Genomic DNA, 26,380 nt, shown 5'->3' with positions numbered 1-26,380 from the left:
GAGTGGGCGGGGCCTGACCTCTTTACTTCTGCTCCACCTATGCTGATTCCATTAATTCTGCTGTGGCACCACGGCTTTGTTACTTCTTTAGAGGTTCCCAAAACTGTAAAGCTGACCCTGCTGACCTTTCACATATTAGAAATTAAGGTGAAACAATGCATGACTAGCTCTCCTACTCTCCTACTCAGAAACAATCATTGCATAGTTGGTCAGTTGTTTACTTGCATCTATCATATTGCTTTTTTGTCTGTATGATTAAGAAAACAAGTGTTTTTTTTTTTTTTTTTACTGATATCACAATACACCTAACCCATCATGTGCTGAGGTTCTAAAGATCAACTTGCTTAAACCTCAAAGACATCTAAAACACAACACAGGCATAAAGCACATTCAGCAAGTTATGCCCATCACAACGCAAGTCCCAAAGTCACAGATGCTGAGCCCATAAGGCAGGCATCGACCCAAACATTCTTATCATAAGCGAATCCATTGTAAGAAATACAGATGTATCTCTTACCAGGCTGAGCAAGGAATGAATGATAGTTAGTTGCTTTTCAGCTGACAGGATCCATTAGATCACACACACACTCGTGTCCTTGAACAACAAGTCCCAGTGTGACTCTGTTATAGTTCATGTCGGTGTCAATGACTTCAGTTGTACCTCTCTGGACTATATTAAAAGAGACATGATGGAGCTCTCAGACTGTGTGTCCAATGTAGGTACGAGTCGAGCATTGAGAAGCATTCTATATTCTCCAAGGATGATGCCACGATATGAGTAAAAATAACTGACTTAATATTTGATAGTATTGACAGACCATCCTGCTTTGCCAGGGATGGTGTACATCTGTCTCCTCTACGGTTTTGAGTACTGGCAAACGCACTGTGCCTTTTTTAGGCAATGCCAGTCTGATAAACCTACCAACATAACAAAACAAAGGAAAACACAAAGGTGTTACTGATCAATGCTAGGAGCCTAAACTAGAAATTCTACTCCTTACAAGCCCTTCACACTCTGAAGGCCATTGATGTTTGTGTAGTGACAGAGATGTGGTTTACAATGGTGGAGAACACTCTGACTGAACAAGGCTATAATGTCTTCCATATGTTTAGACCAGCTACTGTGCAGGGGGAGAAAGAAAAGAACATGTCACAATCTTCATCTAGAAGAGACTCACATCAAGGCTGGTTAAGCAGCATGATGCACTAGGGTCTTTCATGCCAAATAACTATCAGAAAAGTCTTGTACCATATATCAGCTAACTATAGAACTCCCTCTTTAACCCAGGAAAGCCACAAGCCTATCTACAAAAACTAGAATCACTCAGTATTAAACCTAATGCCATTTTCCGAGGTGGTCTAAACTATCCAGCTATAGACTGGAAAACCTACACCACCACTAATGCACAAGCACAGAGATTCCCAGACTTTTACAATACAAACGCCTTTGAACAATTAGTCAGGGTACCCACTGGGGGAACAACATATTGGATCTTGCCCTTACTAATGTGGGGGCATCTTGCATAATCCCTTGTGTATCCTCGTCTCCTGTTACATCTGACCATAAAGCAGTCTAATTCTAAATAAAATTCAAACCAAAGATCCCTTCCACCCAGGGTACCTTTCAAAATTTCTCTAAGACAAACTACTTACTCCTAAGTAATACAATGGCAAGCTTCATATCCCTGCCAAATCCAGTTAACGCCACTGAATACGCTGAGATGTACACCACACTATACAAGTATGTAAACAGCTGCATACATGCAGCTATACCATGTAGGAACAAGCACAGGGCAAACCCCAGAAAAAGCCCACATAGTGGAACCATAATGTCAACGAGTTTTACAATAAAAGGAAAATATGTCTGACCAAAAGTAAGAAGAGTAATTCTCAGAGTGCTACAGTCCTTGTCATTGAAATAAAAAAAATTCAGAATCTTAATAAAATCCAACAAAGCAAAGTTTGAGGCTAAAATAGCTATACCCAAGCCAAAGACAACCACAAGGCTGCTTATGTTTGTAAATTCAAAAGCACAATGCAGCAATGAACTGAGATGATTGTGAACAATGTTACTTACACTGAGGTTGAAGATATAGCCAACCTCCTGGCCAATAAATTCAGCTCTAACTTTAACCCTCTCTCCTCTCCATCAGTCCCTCAAGATATACCTGACACTGGCTCACTTCCAACTATCACACAACACCAAGTCCTAACAGTGTTATCAAAACTTAAAAATACTACATCAGTGTGTCCTGACAATATCCCTGGATGCGTCTTAAATAGCATGAAGCCAGATTTAGGCTCCCTGTAACAACACTGTTCAACCTTAGCCTCCATACAAGTTTTGTACCAAGCAAATCAAGAAGAGCTAAAGTCATTCTCCTGCATAAGGGAGGACCTTCCACAGACCCATACAATTGCAGATCTAAAAGTCTGACCAGCCTCATACGCAAAGCCATGGAAAGACTTATCAATAATGATCACTTATCAATAATCAGTAAGGACATAGGGAGCCTCCAAACACTGGACCCATCTCTGTGTGGATTCCTCAAGGGCAGATCATGCTTATTCAACCTGGTGGAATTTTTTGAAAGTTTCACTAAACAATGGATGAACATAAAATAGTATACACCACATACCTTGACCTGGCCAAAGCTTTTGACACACTCCCCCACTCTTGCTTAATAGAAACTCTAAATAAACTGGGAATAAACCCCTATGTTACCTTATGGACTGCCAAATGGCTCACAGGTAGGACACAGGAAATCAAAACTAACGAAGTTACCTCCAAAAAGAGACCAGTCACCAGTGCAGTCCCCAGGGTTCTGTGCTGGGACTTCTCTGAAGTAAAAGTCAATACTAGGAGAAGTCATTGAACCCACAAATGATTTAGCCATCATGCAGAAAAGCTTGTTCCAAATAAATAACCGGCACAAAAATCATGGACTGAAACTAAATGCCACAAAAATGCATTACCATACCCTTTGGGAAGTCATCTACACCAGAGAACTACCACATTAACAATACATCCCTAAGAATTAATCCAGTTATTTAGAATTTGGGAACTTATGTAGACAGTGACCTAACCTTCGAGCAATATTTGAACAGTGTTGTAAGAAAGTCCTTCTATATTGCACAGCTTATCAACAAAAGATCTAGGGATGTCATTGTCCCCCTTTACTCAGTCTTCATTAGGCCAGTCATTGAGTATAATGCCTCCTTTGGCACATATCTGTCCAGACATCTGCAACAACTGAACACCCTCAAAGATACCTTACTAAAAGAATACAAGGCCTAAACAAATATGTCTTACATGGACCAACTCAAAACCTTGTCACTATGCTTGGTATCCTACAGGCTGCTAACAGGTGATCTATGAATGGCATACAAGGCATCCACCAACCCAATATTGATGGATTAGCTGCACATCAGGAAGTCAAATGGCATCAGAAAATACTCAGTACCAGGATCTAGATCTCTTCCGCAACATCAATGGCATGGTTTGGAAGGACAGGTTTATCTCACAGAAGATACCACTGCTCTGCAATGGACTCCCCAGCCACATAAAACAAATCTCATGCCAATCCATATTCAAGCACAATTTGGATCTATGGATGGGAAACAAAATTTACCCCAGGTCTGCCCCCTGTACTACTAATGGACAGAGGCAGATCCTAAATGCTTTGCCCCATGCGTGGATTTCCTCAAATTATCTATGGTATGATCTCAGTTATTATCACTAGGAGACAATATATAATTATTAATCAAGGGATGGATAAGGCCAATCTAACACCAAATGGGATAGATTAATTTGAGCACCTAAGGGGAAACTGACTAGGCTTAAAATGGCCTGCAGGGGCAGCTAGCATTGTCTTTACCTACAAATTGTTTTTAACAAATTTAATTGTTTAAGTCAAAATGTGGTCTATATGGCTAAATGTGAGCACTGCCTGGCATTCTATGTAGAAAAGACTAGTAGGCATTTCAAAGATAGGGTGTACGTGCATTTATTAGGTATTAGAAAAGGGAAGCCTACTAGCCTTGGCTAGACATTTGCATATCAGGGACATGTTTTTAGTTTTTTTGTTTTGCAACAATTGGTTAAGGACGTGCAAGGCAGGGTTTTAGACGTGCATCTTGACATTTGTGAATTAAAGTGGCAATTGCGTCTGGATGCAACTAATTTCCCAGGAATAAATGACGATGTAGTTCTGCTTTGTTGAAATTGAAACACATTTTAGGGTAGATACCAAAGTCATTTAAAGGGCTTGTGGTACACATTTTAATGCACATAATTTTGCATTGTATTTTTACTGGTTCTTTAAATGGTTTTATTGTGATGTCACTAATTAATGTGCAATTAAGATTGTTAAGTGGAAGGGCGTGGGTATTTAACGGTTGGGATTTTAGTATTATGTTGTTCTGAGAAAGTCCTAATAGTGTTTGGGTGAAAGCGCTAAACCTGTTGGTAAAGACTGTTGTTGGTTGACCATAAAAGCTTGGAATTCAGTCGCTGTGGCCAGTGGTTCTTCTGTTGTTACTTTTAGACGTAAATCTATCCCATTAACTCTAGAAAACCTATTCACTACTGAACTACATATAGAGCACTTACCACATTGAAAAGTGCCCCTTCTAGAAGAATGTAATCTATAAATGCTATTGTTTGCCATAACAAATTTACTATGAACTACCACATCGGCTATGTTACGACTTTTTTTTTTTTTAAAGAGACATATGGGACTGTACTAATTATTTTAGCTAATTCTATATTCTTTAAAAGCATAGGTCTATAATATTTCAAAAGCTGAGTAATTTGTTCACTCAAAATATTAAAACCTGTTACAAAATAAATCTGTCTATCACGGTTAGATCCACCCAGGTTAAAGGGTCCCTTTGAACTATATCCAAACTGTGGAGATACTTTCATATCAGAATTCCCTAACTTTTAAGCTTGTCTTTTGTAAGAGCAAGGCAATGTCTACATTCCCTACAAATGGAAATATTCAGGTGGGTAAACCTTCATATCCAGGGTCACCATTAGAGTATCCTGTTCTCAAGCCTGCAATATTTTACTCACAGAAAATTGTTTAGTCAGGACAGCCAAGACTAGTTTCCAGGGGCTATCCTGTTTTGACACTACTGATCTTAGAATAGAAACCTTTCTACTGCTCTAGCTTGCAGACTCCATCTATGTACTCGATGCATAGCACCTGTTCCAAAATTGGTAGTGCAAAGCCAATCTGGTTGGGAAGGGAAGTGGGAACATCCCTAGGAAGGGAGGAAAGATTCTGAACTCTTAATTTTTAGCAAGCAGAAATTGTCTTTGACTTAGAAGGATGTAGTTTGCCTAGATGAGCTTTCTTTGAAGTTGCAGAATCTCACCTCAGGATGTGAGGAGGAAGGACAGGGCCTGAAGGGACTGTATAGTGAATATTGAGTATTTCCTTCCCAGGCCTTTACCATCTCTCCAAATCTGCTTCATTTTTTCAAATGCTCTTTTCTGATTAAACTCGTTCTTTATCTAAGAGTGCATTAACAACTGCCTCAACATCTTTAGGAAGGTTTTAAATCTTGAGCTACGCAAACTCTTTCAAGATAGCCAGCACCCATAAAATAAACATCTCTGGTATTACAGTTATCCTTAATAACATGCTTCCCCACTTCCATGCAGTCTGTGTCAGTTTACAAAGTCTTTAAATGTCTCGTTTCTGCAGTTCATTGGTCATATCCTTAGTTTGTCCTAATGACAGTGGATCATGGGAGTGGCAGTTTATACTTCTGATCCCAAGGGTGGATGAGGTGTACATTCTCTTACCATGTCTGTCTGGCATCCTACTTTCCCTATCATTAGACAGTGTGCAGAGCTCCGGCTCCAATTCTGAACCTCTTGCTGCTTCCACAGGCCTCAATGCTTGCTCATTCAGTGAGTGGGATGCTTGCTCATTCAGTGAGTGGCTGCACATATATTTGCATTTCTCCTGTAAAAGAAATCAGATTTCTTAGGAGTGGGCGATCGGGAATCTGATTCTACAGCAGCACTTCTGAAAGCATGTGCAAAGGAATACACTACAAATGGTATGTGCATTGACATGATTCCGCCATGTTCAAGAGTTCTAGATACCTATTGTCTGAATATGAGAGCTCCTTGATCTCCCCCATTTAAAATTTCCACGACAAGGTTAAAGATTTCCCCAAAGGAGACATCCTCTGGTAAAGCCTCAGGATGGAAGTGCCTCAATTAAGTTGTTCCTGCTAGTACATCTCTGATTGTGTACGGTTAACTTCCAGTGGGTGTGGCCTGAGCCTTTAAAAATGAAGTTATTATTACAGTTCAAACAAATATTCATATCTGTGGAACCATAAGTGTTACTAGAAAACTGTAAATGGCAAACTATTCAGGATAAATTAATCTTTACATTAGTGACATTCATTCAGTCTCCTGCTTTAAACAGGATTTTATTAAGACAAAACAAAGGCAGAAAATATTAATTTTGTAATGATGTATAAACAGCTTACTATATTTCAGTAACCATTCAAGCAAGACATACTGCCAGCAGGAATTTCTTCATATATCTGTGAGCTTTCATATAAGGCTATGCAGTTCTGTCTGTGTTACCTGAATGTTCAGATAGTTACAGAAATATGAAAATTATTACAAAACAAATAAAATAATATACAAATAACATTCAATATCTTTTAGCTGCATTAAACAGCGGTCAAATATCAGTACAGTTGTGCTTGTCGTCATTTATGCTTTAAGATGAAATCTACAACCTTTTATGTAACATGATTTTGAAATTATTAATGCAAATATGAACAGGCAATGCTCGACACCTAGAAGCATCAGTATGAGGTAACTGCAGAAATGCCTTGAGGAGCACTCAGCTGTAATAACTTAACTATCTGTGTCATAGCCTAAGGTTTGGGGGGGGGGGGCTGAATAGGCAAAGTACTTTTCATAGTCGAGATCCATGTCCAACTTTTCATCTATGAAGGATCTTTCTTTCTCTTAGCTGGTGGGAAGACACTTGAGGTACAGGGTTCGGATGCAGGAGGTATTAGGAGGTTAACTTTTTGTCAGGTTAACACATATTATTCTGTACATTTTCTACAGTGATAATATAAAAGAGCTGGGGTAGGCATCAGTAGGAGGGTTATCCACTGATTACATTAACCCCTGTGGAAGGAGCAATGGAATATCTTGTACTTGTTCTGGTGGTTCTGTATGAAAGACCAAGATAGAAGCAGCCTCACTAGGAGTCAGTCACTCTCCAATCAGGATGGCAGGAACTTCCTGAGGAGATAAATTCCTTAGTTTTGATAATCTGTACTGGACTGACATCTACTTGTGGTCAGCAAATTAAGACTCTGACGCCTGGCTTGCTTAAAAAGCCAGACTCCCACTGCCTACATCTAAAAAGGCAAAACCAGATGGAAATATCAAAAATGGAGGTGCTAGGACTGTAGCATGTAAAACTGTTCCTTTTTTAGGACCAATGCCCTCACTCTCATTTGAGTCCAGGGAGGTTGCTACAACCACATGCTGTCCATCACTGTTGCCTTTAATGATCAACCTTTTGGGCTTCTCCATCTTCCTGTGAAAACACTTTCTTTTCCATTAACCTTTTAATTTTATGCCTGCTACTAGATGGTTTCCCTGCTGGGATGAAGATGCCTAGACAGATTAACAGATGAATGGTTCTTGCAGTAAAAAGGAACTGAAAATGGTTTGAGCTGCTTTCCTTTTTCTCCTATTAATACTGATGTTATGAGAATGTCTGGGATCATCTGACTGCTCTGGCATGTCTGCATGACTGAAGCTAATGCCCACGTATAAAGAATTACACTGAGGCAGGGCCACAAAAGGTACACTATGGTAGTTTACCCAATATTCATCATGGAAAGTCAGCAAACCCACAATTCCGGGCGCATGTACACACACACACACACACACACACACACACACACACACACACACACACACACACACACACACACACACACACACACACACACACTCCCTCCCTCTCCCAGATGACACACCCATCCTTGCCTGCCCTTGTCATCAAGGACCTAAGCTGCTAATCAAACTCGGGTCACCTGATCTGTAATCAGTGTTCTATCCATCTCTGCCACCAGTGCAGGATAGCAGTTAGCCTTATGATGAAAATCATAAATTAATCTGTGATTCTTAAAAATATACACAAGGATATAACTCATTTATATGGCTAATCTGACAAGAAATGCAATGAGCAGTATTCAGCTTAACATTCATTAGAAGTTTTCAAATCACAGTGTGACACTAAAACAGACACCTATTACATTATAGTAAACTGAATGTAATAAAATAGGTTTTACTATTTCATTTAAATGTTCATTATGCTTGGTCTGACAAGTAATTCACTTACAAATGGTACTGGTGCATGTCCGGATAAAATAAACAAAAATCTGTTTTATTATTTTATTTATAGTTGAAGGAATAAAAATATTCCAAAATGCAAGCCAAGTACTTACCTCAGTATCATCAATTCCAACCACAATGAAAAGTGCCGCATACTGTCGATACACCAGCTTGAAATCTTTGTACTCCACAAAACAGCACTAAATAAAAAAAAAAATTACTTTAAGAAATTTAGAACTAGTTATCATAGTTTTATAGGTATATACTAGGCTAACAACCATGAGGGCCTTTATAAGTCTAGCTGTGCAACCCAACACAATTGTGTCCCTATATATGATGGGCATTTATTAGTAGGGGGTATGTTAGGAAGTTTCTAGAAGTTATGTGGTGAGGTATGTCAGTTTGGGCATTACTATCTGCCTGTTTATCAGAAACATGAGGAGCAGACCTGGGGTGAATTTCTGATTTCCATCCATTGATCAAAATTATGCTTCAATAGGGTTGAAGATGAACTCTGCTTCACATGGATGGTCTGTTCCAAAGCATGGGGATACACTGAGACACATACATATCTCACCAACATATCTTACGTATTGCACAAGCAAAATTTAAATCCTTGATCTAGTGGTTCTAATGCTATTCTTTATGCAGATTTGCAAAAGGTCCATCAGAGATGGTTCCGAGGATGCCTCGTATGCCAGGAATAGATTGCCTTACAGTAACCCTGTAGGAGAAAGAGTATAGCGACTGGGCTTTAAGGTGATCCATACAGGACAATGTGTTTACACCCTGGTAAGGAACCTTTGTGGAGGTTCTAACTGTTGCATATGGCTGGTCAAGTACATGCCAAAGGGGGGCATTATATTCAATAAAAGGGGCCAAATAAAGTGGCATTGTGACTCCCTTGGACCTGGATGCTATGCCCTTACTTATAAGTTGGGTGACATAGAAAAATGTTCTTACAACCTTGGCCCCATGTTGCTCAAGGGCAATTCATAACTTTCAAATGATTAACAAAAAACATATTCACATTAGTATTTGATTCCCACACAAGGTCAATATTTATTTTCAAAAAGTTAAGTAGTTCTGAGTTTGTTACTACTAATCAACTCTTGACTAATTTACAGATGACATAAATCATGTTCACATCAGTCTTTGACTCCCAGTGGTAAATATTAGGTTAATATTCATTTACAAAAGGTTTACTAGTAAGAAATGTTGGACAACAGTGTTCACATTAGGTAGAGTTCCAGTGGTAAATGCAGGGTCGCTTACTCATTTACATGGTTAGCCTAAGAAGAAATTAAGCTTGCAGTAGCAAACCAAATATGTTAGAATCTCTTAAATCAGAATTAACATTATCAAGAGCACAAAGAACAAACCAAAATGAATCCATACACCTGCAGCTAATAGAAAGTTACTGAATTACTTTTACCAAACCAAAAAAGAAGTAACATGAAATTGCCGAGAGAGAAAGAAACGGCACATAAGAAATGAAATATGGAAGGGAAAGGCAGCAACACAGAAAAAAAAGCAGGGAAAAGAGCAACAAGAATGTCAGGAAAACAAAGGCATGGGTGAAGAGGGAGTTACCAGAAAGAATTAAAACTGGATACTAGTTTTTTAGGTACATAGTGGAACATACTGGGAAATGTACTTGCTAGATGACAGAAAGAACATAGAGGACATGATATGGGTATGTAACATAAAAAAGGAGACTGATGGACTACAAGTTCAAAGGAATGACTCTGGGACAGGAAGAATAACAAATTACAAACAGAAGGAATTTGCTCAAGTCTTGACCTATTATGTTTTTTATAGAAAAGTTGAGGATATCTTTAACATGTTGGGAGACCGTGTACTGTAAATTAAGACAACAAAGTTATTCATGAAGGTGTGGGATGTATAGTGGAGAGAAGTGAGGCAATAGAAAAAGAGTGCTAGCATTGCAGTGGAGACAGACTAAAAAGACAAACTGATACTGTAGACAGGATGAGCATACCAAAGCACAAAAACAATCTATCCCTGGCCCCCATAGCTAAAAGTCATGAATTACTTGGTATGTAGTCAAGGTCAACCAAAGAAGTTTACTGAGGAAATCAGTTTACTATCAAAATTTGTAATGGCAGTTGTGTAAATGCCGTGTGGTCGGAATCACGGTTCTGAAGGTCCACAATGCTGAACTGAAATAGTACGAAACATAATAACAAAAGTAAATATACAGTGGATATAAAAAGTGTACACACCCCTGTTAAAATGCCAGGCTTTTATGACATAAAAAATGAGACCACAATAAATCATTTCAAAACTTTTCCCACCTTTAATGTGACCTATAGCCTGTACAATTCAATTGAAAAACAAACAAATCTGTTAGGGGAAAAAATAAAAAACGTACAATAAACTGGTTGCATTAAGTGTGTACACCCTTAAACCAATACTTTGCTGAAGCATCTTGTGATTTAATTACAGCACTCAGTCTTCTTGGGTAGGAGTCTATCAGCATGGCACATCTTGACTTGGCAATATTTGCCCACTCTTCCTCGCAAAAGCACTCCAAATCTGTCAGATTGTGAGGGCATCTCTTGTGCACAGGCCTCTTCAGGTCACCCCACAGATTTTCTACTGGATTTTGGTCTGGGCTCTGGCTAGGCCATTCCAAAACTTTAATTTTCTTCTGGTGAAGTCATTCTTTGGTTGATTTGGATGTATGCCTGGGGTCATTGTCATGGTGAATGGTGAAATTCATCTTCATCTTTCTAGCAAATGCCTGAAGGTTTGGGCCAAATGACTGGTATTTGGAACTGTTCATAATTCCCTCTACCTTGACTAAAACCCCTGTTCCAGCTGAAGAAAAGCATCCCCAAAGCATGGTACTGCCACCACCATGCTTCTCCGTGGGGATTGTGCTCTTTTGGTGATGCAAAGTGTTGTTTTTGCACCAAGCATACCTTTTGGAATTGTGGCCAAAAAGTTCAACCTTGGTCTCATCAGACCATAACACATTTTCCCACATGCTTTTGGGAGACTTGATGTATTGTTCTGCAAATTTTAGCTGGGTCTGGATGTTTTTCTGTGTAAGAAAAGGCTTCAGTCTTGCAACCCTACCCCATAGTACAGACATATGGAGAATACGGGAGATTGCTGGCACGTGTAGTACACAACCAGTACTTGTCAGAAATTCCTGAAGCTCCTTCGGTGTTGTGTTGCTGTAGGTCTCTTGGCAGCCTCCCTGACCAGGTTTTGGCTTGTCTTTTCATCAATTTTGGAGAGACGTCCAGTTCTTTACAATGTCACCATTGTCCCATATTTTCTCCACGGTTTGATGATGGTCTTCACTGTGTTCCATGGTATATCCAATGCTGTGGAAATTTTTTTGTACCCTTCTCCTGACTGATACCTTTCAACAATGAGATCCCTTTGATGCTTTGTAAGCTCTCTGCAAACCATGGCTTTTGCTGTAGCAGGCAACTGAGTAAATGTCAGGAAAATCCTACTAGGACAGCTGAACTTTATTTGGAGTTAATCAGAGTCTCTTTAATTGATGGCAGGTGTGTACCCAAGAAGACTGAATGCTGTAATTAAATCAAAAGATGCTTCAACAAAATATTATTTTAAGGGTTACACTTATGCAACCAGCTTACTGTACGTTTTTTATATTTTTCCCCTAAAAGATTTGTTTTTCAATTGAATTATACAGGTCATAGGTCACATTAAAGGTGGGAAAAGTTTTGAAATGATTTATTGTGGTCTCATTTTTTATATCACAAAAACCTGGCATTTTAACAGGTTGTGGACACTTTTTTTATCCACTGTACATTCGTTATTATGAGTTCAGCATTGTGAATGGATATCATGGTAAAGTGGGGATTGGGGAATTTACCTTTTTCCTCACTGTAGTGCAATCTCAGAGTTGGTATATATAATATGCAGGGGGTGTGGGAGATGCAGGGTGGCTTGCCCCCCTGCGAAACGTAACCTCGGATACTTTCAATTCCGGACGTTTGGAGTTTTGAATGGGGACATTGTGATCATCAGTTCTGAGATTTTGTACAAAACGGTGAGTACATTTTTGTCTATTAGGCTCGGGATTGTGAATAAACACACAACTGCCATTCCAAATTTTGATAGTAAACCGAGGAAATCTATTTATTTAGTGTTTATTTAGGCTAAATTCTATTCACGAGTGGTTCAAAGGAAAAGGTCTACAAAAACATCAACTTCAAAATTTAGAAACAAAAAATTGCTATATGCAAAAGAAATTAATATTTACACACACTGTATAGGTTAATAGAATTATGAAAGGAAGAAAAATGCAGGCGTCGGTTTGTGGTTATAATACAGCATTTTGAATTATTACAGGAGTTTGTGACCGACACAAAAGTTCATCAAATACGTTTAAGAACTTTACATGACTTTCAGGGAATATACAGAATGTCCTGTAACATGCTACAAACTGATAGTTGGTCGTGTTTAGTATTATTTGGAGCTCACTGAGTTCCATCTCTGGGTCTATGGGAATCTGTTTAGAGGAGGTATGGTTCCTAACAAATTTGGGGACACAACCGCAGTTGCTATAGAGTCTAAAGGAATGATAGGTGCAAAACCCAGGTATGGCGGGAGTGCTTTCTAAGCAAGGAAGCGGATTCTTTGAAGGCCTAAACTAAGGCCCAGAGTTTAGACCTTAAAAAATGTAACCATTTAAACCAAGTTTCACTAATTACACAAATAGGGATATGTTCCAAATGCTAGAGAGACACAAGGCCAGGTAGTTTGTTGCTGCAAATCTGGCATTAAGCATGTGATCTGTTTTTTGATGTTAGTTAAGATGGGTTGTCCATTAGCTGGACTCTGCCTAAGAAGACATTATGTTGGGGGGACACTTTAGCCATTATATGGAAGCCTTTGAATGACAGGTACAGTTCATCCTTTCCAAAGCTAATAGGATCATCCCATGCTGACACATAATAGATCCCTCTGGAATGACACCAACTAGCCAGTTGTTGAAGCAAATTATCTTTTCTTTGTAATCAGGCATCATTCTTGGAGAAATTATTCCACTCAGAATGAGAGTCTTGCCTCCACATGTGACAAGTGTCGCTTTATCAAACAGCAACTATAATTTAATATAATAAAGTATGCAAATATATTCTAAAGAAATTTGGAAGGCAAATCAAAAAGAACATGTGCATTTATGAATGGACCTGAAAAAAGTGTGAAGTTGATGGTGGAATGCATAGACTGAAAACATCCCGGGGCCCAAAGAACATTTAACTCATTCACTCCAAATCAGCTCAGAAAGTTTGCACTGCAAATTCCAATGGGCGGAGCCTAAGCCTTTTGCCAGAATCAAATTATGTCCACACATTTCAAACAAATGATCTGAAGTTGTCAATTTTCATGTTATTCTCAAAGGATGGGTTAGGTTCTGATCCGTCGGAACCGACTAGGCTGCTTGCTAAAGCTCGTGGCAACCAAAAATTCTCGAGCTTCCCCCTTTACCCATAATGCGACTTGGTTCATTACCTCAGATCTTGTTTCCCACATTCAGCTTCAGACATGTTTTGCCTCACTCTCGAGCTTACAAACAGACAAGTGATTTTTTTTAGCCTTTTTCTCTTCTAAATTTCTCCTTGTTACAAAACTTTTATCTGTGCTTCCCATTGCACTTTTTGCTAGTCTTGCCTTTATTAATTTTATACTTTTTGTACTCTTACATACTAGTTAGTATCTCTTCCTCTACCTGTTGGTAACCCTCTTAAAAAACATTGTTGATATTTCCTTCCATTTTTCCTTCCCTTTACTTAAAAAAAACAAAAAAATAAAACTTTCTTTCACTGTGGTTTTTGTGTGGTTGTTCCTGTGGGTCTTCAGCTTTCTGAGTGTGTGTTTTGTGGTACCTTTTTTCCTACTTCCATGGCAGACAAAGGAAAAGAAAAAGCCCCTTCTAGCTTCAAGAGATCTGCGAAGTGAGCACATGACACCCTTCTCCAATCAGCACTTCGTGTTTTTTGTCTGGGACCATTACATCTCCAGGAAAACTGCTCCATCTACCATGCCTTCAGCTGTTGGGCAATGGTGGAGCAGAAAAATAAATTAATATTAAAAGCTTTGCTGCCCTCTTCCTTTGGAGAGGCCATTTCTGGGTCACAGTCTAATGTATCTCAAAAGCATAAGTCTAAATCTTCGGTGTCCAGTCCTGCTTCCTCCTCCTCATTGAAATTGACGGAGATTAGGAAATGCAGTTCCTCAGTGGATATACCTTCAGCAGCAATGAGCAGCAAATAGGCTAAGTTGTCGGTTCCATCAGCTTCTTTGGACGAAGTACTACACTTTCGGCACCATCAGTTCTGTTGGTACTGACCTCAGTCAAGGATATGTCATCAGCAGTCAATATTGCCGTTGACTAGAGAATTAACCAAAAAATTCATTGCATTACCCAGGTCTAGATATTTTCCATCTGCGGATCCACTCCCAGATAGACTGCCATCCCCTTTTCTGGATTGACCAACTTCATCTTCAGCAAAATCTACCCATTCCTCCAAAAACTTTACTGAAGAAGAACTGGACAGAGAACTAGTGAGAAAGTTTCTCTGGGTGCAAGGAGTCACTGGCACGACTAAGCCTCCTACCCTGTCAGGTCAGGGACTTTCTGCTTTTAACCCTCCAATTACCTTTCCTCCTCCGATTTCTGCTGTAAGTTCAGGGACCTCGGTTCTGAGTTGTCCAGTGCCAACTGCCTCAGCTCCGAAGTGGTCCTCTTTTTCAGTACCAGTGGTGACACAGAGTTCTCCAGCTTGGTCAGAACTGGAGACCTCCCAAAGGCATACCTGTCCTGCCAGTTCTGAGGAGTTTGATTCGACCCAATTTTTTCAGAGTCGTTTCTCCTCCTGGGAGCCTCGGCACGGATCAGCGCGGCCCTGGCTTCTGCTTCAGAAGACATCTGCCTCAGTCGAGGGGAGACTGTGGTACTGACCACTGTTCTTTCGGGCCTGGACTCCCTTCCTACTGCAGTTGGATCAGTTTTTGAAGTAATGGAGAAAGCCTTGTCTACTCAAGACATCAGTCAGTCCTTCGCCTTCAGAATAACCTGCCAAGTCATTCCTTGTCCAAGAGCCTCACCCACTTCCTCCAGCTGGACAGTAGGTGTCAATGCTTCAGGGAACCCCACATTTGGGAACATCTTCTTCCAATGCCTCCACAGAGCTTACCACTGAGGAGGTTCATCGGAAGTAGAAGCGTAAGAGGAAATTAGAAGTTATGTACCTACCATAACGTTCCATGTTAATTGTCTTCTTCTCGCCTTCTTTCTTGCTGGATGGGTTCGGAGCCGATCCTCGGCTCCGACTCAGCCACTCTAAAAGCTCGAGAGCTAGTTCCACCGGCTCGAGGCTCCCCTATATCCCACAATGCTAGGCGGTAACTCCTCAGATCTCATTTGAAAGCTAAGCCCAGCAAGGAAATTCCATAAAGGGAACAGAAGAAAACTCCTCTAGATCTGTCCAGGCTAGGGGGAAGGAGGGTGGGATGCAAGAAAGAAGGCGAGAAGAAGACAACTAACATGGAACGTTATGGTAGGTACATAATTTCTAAATGTTAAGTTGTCTTATCTCGCCTTCATTCTTGCTGGATGGGACCGCGTCCCTAGCACCTTATCCCGAGTGGCCTATCGGAACAGACTCTTGAGAACAGTGGAACCAAAGTTGGCTCGGTCTCTAGAGGCCAAGTCCAACTTATAATGAGAAATGAAGGTATGGGGAGAAGCCCAAGTAGCTGCAGAACAAATCGAATCAATAGGCAGCCTATCTTGGAAAGCTATAGAAGTGGCTAAAGCTCTAGTTGAATGAGCCCTGGGTTTGGATGGCAATTGTTGATGTCTGATCTCATACACAAGGGTAATCAACGAAGTAAGCCATCTAGAAAGAGATACTTTAGAAATTGGAAGGCCCATTCTACCTTCTGCATAAGAAACAAACAGTTGATCAGACTTCCTGAATTGTTTGGTCCTGTCTAAATAGTACCCAAGTTGGCGATGAACATCTAAACAGTGTAACTTTTGTTCTGACCTATTGGAATAATTAGGGAAGAACACAGGAAGTTCAATGGTTTGATTCAAATTTGCCAGTGAAGCTACCTTGGGCAAAAAGGACGGGTTAGTATGTAAGGACACCCTATCCTTATGAAACACAAGATAAGGGGGTCGACTACACAGAGCATGGAGTTCAGAGACTCTTCTAGCTGAAGTGATAGCTACTAAAAAGAGTGTTTTCCAAGATAGTAACTTTATTGAACATGAAGCCTTGGGTTCAAAGGGGAAGAATTAAGGGCCAGAGCCAAGTTGAGATCCCATTGAGGAGGAGGATCCCTGATTGGTGGTTTGAGGAGAAAAACTCCCTTTAAAAAGGCTTTGCAGAGTATGTGAGAGATAATGGAGGACTCTGACACTCTAACATGAAAGTTCAATATTGCTGCCAACTGAACTCTGATGGTAGACGGGGACGAACCTGAGTGGAAAAGTTCGGCTAGAAAGTCTAGAACTGATTGAATGGAAGCAGTGAAAGGATCTATATTCTTTGACTGCGCCCAATAGGAAAAACGTTTCCACTTGCTATGCTAAATCTTCCGAGTGGAAGATTTATGAGAGGCTATCAAAATATCTCTAACTGAGTGAGATATCAGAGGAAGCCTGGCTAGAGTTGGAATTGGAGGAACCATGCTGTGAGGTTCGGAGAAGGGAGGGAGTGGTGCAACTGACCCGACTGATGGGTCAAGAGGTCTTGAACTGGGTCTAGATGCCAAGGTAGCTCCAACAGATAACGGTGGAGAAACGGGAAGCAAACCTGTCGAGGCCAGTAAGGGGCAATAAGGATCATGGAAGCTTTCTGAGCGATGGCTTTCTGTATTAGCTGAGATATCAGTGGGAAGGGAGGAAAAGCATACAGAAGTCCCCGGGGCCAATCGTGTACTAGAGCGTCTCTGCTGGGGTGGCCTGGTTGGGGAAAGAGGGTGAAGAAATCGTCGCACTTGCTGTTTTGGGGAGTAGCAAAAAGGTCGCAGCAAGGCCGGCCCCACTTTCGAAAAACTTTCTCCAACACTGAATTGTTCAGAGACCACTCGTGAGGCATGAGAATAGCTCTGCTCAATTTGTCTGCAATCACATTGGACTTCCCGGGAATGTGCGTTGCTAACAGAAACCGCTGAGAAGAAATCGCCCATTGCCACAGTCTGAGTGCCTCTCGACATAGGGGGTAAGATCTGGTTCCGCCTTGTTTGTTGATGTACCACACTACAGACATATTGTCTGTCTGAAATGCTATAGTTCCCATGGGAAGAGAGTCTTGTAAGACTTGCAACGCTAGAAGCACTGCTCTCATCTCTAGGACATTTATGTGCAAGTGGCACTCGAAAGGTTGCCACATGCCTTGGACCGTCCTGCCCTGGTAATGCCCCCCCCACCCGATCAGGGAGGCGTCCGTTGTCACTGTAGCAACTGGAGGGGAAGGGACGAAAGGTCTCCCTAGGTGGAGCTGGGGAGATGTGATCCACCGAGAAAGATGATTCTTGCACAACTGAGTTATCCGAATAGGATGGGACATTGGAAGTCGTTGGAAAGACCATTGTGTGAAGAGCATCCATTGTAAAATTCTCATATGGAAGCGAGCTAATGGTAGAAGAGGGATGGCCACCGCCATAATCCCTAAGACCTTTAGGATCAATCTGGCTTTGACTTTGTTGCTCTGCAAGACAAGAGAGACCTGTCTGTGTATGTCTGCTATTCTCTGCTCTGTGAGTCTGGCTGACATGCTGACTGTGTCTAGATTTGCGCCTATAAAGGTAATAACACGACAAGGCGACAAGACAGACTTTTCGTAATTTATTGAAATGCCTAGTGTCTGACATGTGTGAAAGGTGTAGTCTCTGGCAAGAAGCAAAAGATGCTTGGTGGGGGCTGTAAGGAGCCAGTCATCTAAATAAGGAAACACCTGGAATCCTTGTCTCAGATGAGAGGCGACCACTGCCATGCATTTGGTAAACACTCGGGGGGCTGTAGTGAGACCAAAGGGCAGGGCTCTGAATTGGAAATGACTGGTTCCCAGCCTGAAGCGGAGGAATCTCCTGGAGCGTCGACTCATTCTGATGTGATAATACGCATCCTGGAGATCTATCGAGCACATCTAGTTGTCCCGCCCCAAAAGGGGTAGAATGGACTGCAGCGTGACCATCCGGAACTTTGTTTTCTTGACAAACTCGTTCAAGTTGCTGAGATCCAAAATGGGTCTCCAGTCCCCTGTTTTCTTTGGAACCAAAAAGAATTTGGAGTAGATTCCGGATCCTGTTTAGTCTGCTGGAACTGGTTGAATGGCTCTTTTTGCGAGCAGCTTTGAAATTTCTAATGCTGCTTGCTCCCTTTGACTGGGTGGAACGTCTGGAAGGGACTTTTTGGATTGCTTCGGAATGAAAAGGAATGGGATTCTGTAGCCTTCGGAAATGATAGACTGTACCCACTTGTCTTGAGTTAGGGATAGCCAGGCTTCTGGGTACAGCGATAATCTTCCCCCGACTGCCTCCGAAGGTGGACAGTCGGGCAACACCTCAGGGATGCTGAAAGGGCTTGTCGGAAAAGGATTCTCGACTGCCCTGATTCTCAAGGGCCCCTCTGCCTCTAGGACGGTGTCTACCATTATTGTTCCCCTCTGCCTCTAGAGGGAATCGACTCTGTACATCAGGCAAATCTCCTGAGATTGTTTATGAACCACATCTTTCCCCCCTTCTGGCCTTTGGGGTAAGGCCTAGAAGGAGTGGAAAAACGGACTCCGACAGCAGAGAGAGTTTTGCCATCAGTCTCGCACCTAGTCAGGGTTTCCTTCACTTGAGGACCAAAGAGGGATGATCCATCAAAGGGGGAATTAGTGAAGGACACCTTGAAAGGGTCCGCAAAGTTACATAGCCGCATCCAGGCGTGCCGACGCAAGGCTACACCTGTACCTGCCGCTCTAGTTGCTCCATCCGCTGCATATGAAAGGAGGCGCATGGAGGAGTTAGTTATAGAGTTAAGGGTCGCCAGCTGTGAGTTCATCCTATCCTGAAAACCCGCAGCTGTTGGGTCCTTTAACATTTCGCTCGCTTCCTTGAGCAAATCCCTCTGAAGACGAGTGAAATGACACAGGTAATTCAGCGAGCGCATAGTAAAGGTCGCTGATGAGAACATCCACTTCCCGTACCTGTCCATCGACCTAGACTCCTTGTTAGGAGGATGAACAGGCACCGAAGGATCAGCTAACTCCTTCTTGGTGGCCGCAGCCACCACCATAGCATCAACAGAGACGCCTTTGGTTAAAAATTCCTTGTCCTTGGGGGCAGTGATAAATTTTGATGGTCTCCTGGGGGTGGGTTCCACTGAATCAGGAGCCGCCCAGGCCTTCTTTGCCACCACTTGCATAAGGGGTCAAAGGGAGGGGACACCCAGGAGGTGGAAGGGCGAGAGCCGAACGCCTCAAGATACACCGATTCATCCTCTGAAGGGTTGAGGGCTGGCCAATTCCCCCTCTGTTTTAAGATTTCGAGGATGTCTGCAAAGGAGACATCTTCAGAGGGGGAATGAGGGGAACCTTCAGAATCCTCTAAATCAGTGTCAGATGTGACTGACTCAGGGGAGTCAATGTGCTTCCTCTTGCACTGCCTCTTTCTCGGGGTCTCTCCTGCCGGGTCAGGAGAAGCCTCGGAAGAGGAGGAGATTCCCACTGGGGATACTTGAGGAGCTGGCTCTCTACGGTCCGGGATGAGAGAGTGAGCAGAAATCACCGGAGGCACCATGGAGGGAGGGGCGGACGGAGCCAACTGTGGAGTTGAACCAGGTTCTAACACGCTCCTCATGACCTCGAAGGCACCCCTGTCAGGCAGAGCCAGAGGTCTCCGCTCCGAAAAGCTGCAAACCTCCCCTGGCACCGACAGTGATGGCTCCGAGGCCAATGTCAGAGCCGAACTCACCAGCGCCGAAGCCCCGAGAGGGAGAGCGGGGTCGGACAAGGGTCCGATGCCACTCGCCCCCTCGGAGCCGACGAGGGAAGTCCGGCGCCGAGATTCTTCCAAGGAAGATATCGGAGCAGACGACGGCACCAAAGACAACGGTATCGGTTCCAACGCCACCACAGTCTCGGGTCCGAGCCGCCCCGGCTCCGAACTCAAAGGAGTCAGAGGAGGAACATTCTGAGTAATGGGAATAGTCCTCGACTGTTGAGTCGGACTTTGAAGCATCTGGGCTAGTGCCTCGGACTTAAGAAGTCGACTCACTACTCTCTGAAGGTCATGGTCTGATAGTCTCGACGACCTAGAGGAGTGAGATCTATGGCTCCGTTCAGACAGCAATGGTGATGCTGGTGCCGAATGAACGGAGCCGATAGATGGAGATCGGGACCTTTTCCTGGAGGTCGGATCCGACAATTTGATCGGAGCCGACTCAGCAATGTCTTCCTCGGCTCCGGCCGGAGCCGAGGAAATAATAGGGACATGAGTCCGAGAGTCATCGGCTCCAGCCAGAGCCCCGATGTTCGAACAGCCTTCGGAGCCCCAGACGACGACTCAGAGACCGGAGCTGAAGATCTGGAAGGCTTCGAGGGTTTCCCCGAAGACTGAGTCGGAGGACCCTCAGGCTTTAATAAGCCCCGTAGGATGAGCTTATTTTTACGCTCCTGCAGGACTCTAGGGCTGAAGCCATGGCAAACAGCACAAGAGTCCTGCAGGTGCAAAGGTCCCAGGCAGTGTACACAAGAAGTGTGACCGTCTGACAGACATCTTCTGACAGCACGAGTCACACTTCTTAAAGCCTGAGACCTTTGATTCTTTAGACATGTCCAAAGAAAGTAACCACACAGTCACACACACACACCGATTACTCTTATGGAAAGTTTAAAATAAATTAAACTAAGTTAAACTAAATTAGCAGTTTATAAAACTAAATCTCTACCAAACACAGTCACTCCAACTACTGGGAAGGGAGGGACTGGGCCTAGGGCCCAAGGGAAGAACTCTAGTGAGTTTAGTCAAATTATAAAAAGAGGGGAGAAAATGGAAGGAAACTACCTAATATATTAGAAAAGTGAAAAAAATGACTGAAAAGGGGGGTCTAAGTAGAATTAAATTTAGCTTTAAATCACTAACCTGACGAGCCGGTTGAAAAAGCACCTCGATCGCTATAGCGGCAAACGAGATCTGAGGAGTTACCGCCTAGCATTGTGGGATATAGGGGAGCATCGAGCCGGTGGAACTAGCTCTCGAGCTTTTAGAGTCGCCGAGTCGGAGCCGAGGATCGGCTCCGAACCCATCCAGCAAGAATGAAGGCAAGATAGACAAAGTACAGTTTTGTACCTACCATAAATGTAGATGTTCGAGGATCCACATTGCTGCAGTCCTTACTATTGGGTAGTCCGCTGTCCAGTCGGCCCGAATACCAGAGTATATGGCTGACGTCGGTCAGAGCGCATTAGACTGACGTCAGTACGTCAGGGTACTAATGCGCATGACCGACGTCATATCCTCAGTCTTTTCTTGCCCCAGATGTCAGAAGACCCTAAAAAGACAAGGCCCAAAATACCTGCACCAAAAATATGTACAATATATACAAAAATATATACAAAATATCAGCATATAACCTCACCTACACAACCACCCCTAAACAGAGAGGGAAGGAGGAGGGTAAATTTGACTGCAGCAATGTGGATCCTCGAACATCTACATTTATGGTAGGTACAAAACTGTACTATGTTCTTCGTTCCACATTGCTGCAGTCCTTACTATTGGGTAGAATCCCAAAGCAGAGGTAAGGGAGGCTGGCAAATCATAAAGAAGTAGGAGCTGACAACATGCCTTGCAAAACAGCAGTGGCAAAACCAGCCCTAGACTTAGAGTAGATAGGAAGGTGATAATGCTTGGAGAAAGTATGCACTGAACTCCAAGTAGCTGCCTCAAAATATCCTTAGTTGCCACCCCCCTTAGAAATGCTGTTGAAGTGGCAGTAGCCCTAGTGGAATGAGGCCTAATCCCAGCTGGAACCTCCTTGCCATGATGGGAATAACAAAATGCAATGCAAAACCCAATCCACCTAGAAATAGTTTGTTTTGACACAGGCTTGCCCTGAACTCAAAGCAAAAGAAACAAACAACTGCTGAGACTGCCTAAAATCCTTAGTCCTGCTTAAATAGTAACGCAATTGCCTGTGTACATCTAAAGTGTGCAAAATCTTTTCCCCTTTATTTTGGGGGTCTGCATAAAAGTAGGCAAATGAATAGTTTGGTTTAAAGCCACACTAGAAACCACCTTAGGCATAAAGGAAGGATTAGTACGTAATGATACCCTATCCTTATGGAAAATCAAAAAGGGCTCTACTGCCATAAGGGCCTGCAACTCAGACACCCTTCTTGCAGAAGTAATAGCCAACAGAAAAGCAGTCTTCCATGACAAGTATTTCAATTCAGCAGTAGCCGCAGGCTCAAAAGGTTGTAGAGTAAGTTTTTCCAACACAAAATTGAGATCCCAAGCAGGAGTAGGAGCTCTTGGGGTCTTATATTCTTTGCCCCTCTAAGATGAACAAAGGATGCGAAAACAATGGTGGGTCACAATCATAGTGAGCTGAAATTGCTGCAGCATGAATCTTAATGGAAGAGAAGGACAAACCTTTGTCCAATAACTCAGTAAGATATTGAAGAGCCACACTCAAATTAGGCTCAGAAATCTCCAAATTCTTTGCTGTACTCCAAAATAAAAATCTCTTCCATTTTTCTGCGTACACTTTCCTTGTACTAGGTCTTCTAGCTTCCATAATCACATTTAAAACTTGTTGAGGAAGTTGAGACCTGCTGTGTTTCAACACAGAATATGCCAGGCTGTTAGATGAAGAGAGTGAAGCTTGACATTGAGCAGATGACCGTCCTTCTGAGATAACAGATGAGGAATCAGAGGTAAAGGCCATGGAGGCTTCCTTACCAGACTCCTTAGTAGTGGGTACCAGTGTTGCCGAGGCCAATCTGGAGCTATCAAAATCATCCTTGGCTTGTCTTGTCTGACTTTTAATAGCACCTTTGGAAGAAGAGGCAGAGGTGGAAAGGCATACACATGAAGGTTTTTCCAACTGAAAGACAGAGCATCCACTTTCCAAGCTGTGTGATGAAACCCTTTGTGCAAAACTTTGGCAGCTGGTGGTTTAGTGGAGAAGCGAACAGATCTATGTCTGGAGTTCCCCATGACACTGTCAATTTCTGAAATACATGAAGATCCAGTTTCCACTCGTGGGGATCCATGATTTGTCTGCTTAACACATCTGCTAAGGAGTTCTGTGCTCGGCAGAAACCTTGCCTGAAGAGTTAGTTGCAAGCTTAGCAGTCTCCCATAAAATCATTGCTTGCCTGCAGAGAGGATAAGAATGTGTTCCCCTTGCTTGTTGATGTACCACATGACAGTTGTGTTGTCTGTTAGAATCAACACCTGCCCTGGAAGAAGTAACTCCTTGAAAGCCATTAATGCAAACTGGACTGCTAACATCTCCTTCATGTTGATATGTAGATGCTGTAGTCTGGCAGGCCACTTGTCTTGTATCCACTTTCCATTCAGATGAGCTCCCAAGCAATGTCCGAGGCATCTGTCGTTAAAATCTGACTCGCCTCTGGCCGGGCCACAGAGAGTCCCTTGTTTAGGTGACATTCCTGAGCCCACCACAAAAATTCTTTTTGAAGGCAAGGTATTATTTGAATGACAGTGTCCAAATCCTGGCAGTGCTGTGTCCATACATTTTGAGATACCATTGTAGCTTCCTCATATGCAGTTTGGCATTGGGAAGCACCAGAATACAAGATGCCATGAACCCTAATGCTTGAAGGACTGTCCTTGCAGTCAGCACGGACTGATGAGATAGTTGATGGAAGTAAAGTGATAGACTCTTTTGTTTGTCCGGGGTTAAAAGGCCATCTGGGCTGCTGTATTCAGTCTCACACCCAGAAAGCACATGTCTTGAGAGGGTACTAGACTGGACTTTATTTCGTTCACAGAATACCCTAGGCATCTTAGCACTGCTATAACATATTCCAGATGCTGTAGAAGGTCTTCCTTTTCTTGAGCCAGAATCAGGCAGTCGTCCAAGTAAGGATAGATTTGAATTCCTTTTAGCCTGAAGTAAGCTATCACTGGAGCCAGAACCTTTGTGAATACTCTGGGCAGTAGATAAGCCAAAGGGCAATGCAGAGAACTGATAATGAGAATTTCCAGCTCGAAACGCAGATACTTCCTGCAACTCAGTCTTATAGGCACATGAAGGTAAGCTTCCTTGAGATCTAAAGTTACCATCCAGTGATCTTTGCCCAGCAGAGGTAAAAGCTGTTGTAACGTCAACATCTTGAACTTGGGAATGTCCAGATAAGTGTTGAGGATAGATAAATCCAAAATTGGTCTCCACGTGTTCCCCTTCTTTGGTACTAGAAACAGGCGAGAATAAAATCCTAGGCCCCTTTCTGATACAGGGACTGGCTGAATGGCCCCTATTTGGAGTAACTGAGAAATTTGCTTGTGAGCCTCTTTCCTTTGTGGAGGAGGAACGCCTGGCATGCCTTTGAAAGGCGGCAATGTATGGAAATAAAACCTGTAACCGTGGTGAATGATATCCAACACCCATCTGTCTTGAGTAATTAAATCCCAATTTTCTTTGAAAAGAGACAGTCTTCCTCCCAAAGGAGCTGCCAGACGAGAATCTACTGGCAGCTGAAAAGGCAGGTCATTGGGTCTGTTTGAAAGGACTGACCCCTGCCCTCACCAGAAGTCTGAGCAGGTGAACTCCTGTTCTAGGCCTAAAAGAACCTTGAGCCCTGCCCCTACCACGTCTAGACCTACCCCTAGACTGGGAATCATAAGCAGGATATGTCCATCCCTTAGTAGGCCAATTTCTACTAAACTTGGCTGCACCTGCAAAAATCTTTAACAGTTTGCATAGACTTAGCTTTGTCCTCCATTTTCTTTAATACTGCTTCCACCGGGTAACCAAACAACACATCAGACTGTAAAGGAGCATCCAAAATCCTTGTCTTAACATGCTCAGCTAAATTCTGATCCTCAACCAGGCATGCCTGCTGAAGAACAGAACTAGTGGCAGCCACCCTCGAGGAGGCCTGTACAGCATCAAAACCACATTGCAAAGAATGCTTACCCACTTGTTCAGACACATGAACTAAATCCAGCAACTCTTTACACTCAATACCTTCCGCCAAAGCATCCACCTTAGATTTCAGTTGTGAAAGGAGATAATTTTGATATTTAAGCATGTGAAACTGACAATTCAACGCCCTCATGGCTAAAGTGGAAGAAGTATACACTTTCTTTCCCCATCTATCCAAAGCCCTTGCCTCTTTATCAGTGGGAACAGGGTTTTTAACCACAGAGGCCTTAACACCTTTAGGTCCCTGAGAAACAGTTTCCGGGTCTGCCCTAGGACTCTTAAAAGATACTTATGAGCTTCAGGCACCCTATAGTACCTATCAGGTTTAACAGGAGCAGGAGGCAAAGAATCAGGGTTCAGGAAGCCTCTGCAAAACATCTTCCACCACATTCAACACAGGAGGTATAGCTAAGGGCCTATGCTGGGGCAAAACAAGAATTCCTAAGCCTTTTCCTGAATCAGAGTAATCCTGGCCTTCCCATTTAAAGTGCTCCCTCATGGAATGCAGAGTCTCTGAAAATGAGAAATCCTCAGGAGGAGAAGCTGTAGGAGTGGAATCATCCACATCAGAATCAGAATAAGGAGGATACTCCTGCAAATCTTCCGCAGAAGACTCAGAAGCCTCTGAGCACTGTTCAAAACTATCAATCTCCGGTTCCACCCTAGGCCTCTTATCAGGAGGGGGCATAGAACCTCTAATCATAGTAATCAAATCTTCTGCCATTTTAAGCATATGTTTCTTAGGCACAGAACCTGAAATGCTAGGAGAAGCCCCCACTGAAGCTGAA

The 26,380-nt window shown here is 42.7% G+C and overlaps 1 protein-coding gene across 2 annotated transcripts in view; it reads right to left on the bottom strand.

Moving 5' to 3' along the window:
• AP4S1 (adaptor related protein complex 4 subunit sigma 1) overlaps positions 1–26,380 on the bottom strand; it is a 348,287-nt gene that overhangs the window by 130,636 nt on the left and 191,271 nt on the right. For both annotated transcript variants that reach the window (XM_044073817.1, XM_044073819.1), the window contains exon 3: positions 8,515–8,601. In XM_044073817.1, the coding sequence (XP_043929752.1) occupies positions 8,515–8,601 (87 nt within the window). The remainder of the gene's footprint in view (positions 1–8,514; positions 8,602–26,380) is intronic.

The sequence above is a fragment of the Protopterus annectens genome, chromosome 6.part0 (genome assembly GCF_019279795.1).
Source record: "Protopterus annectens isolate FY-2018-M chromosome 6.part0, PAN1.0, whole genome shotgun sequence".
Classification (NCBI taxonomy): domain Eukaryota; kingdom Metazoa; phylum Chordata; order Ceratodontiformes; family Protopteridae; genus Protopterus; species Protopterus annectens.
This window is presented reverse-complemented; position numbering and strand designations above follow the sequence as displayed.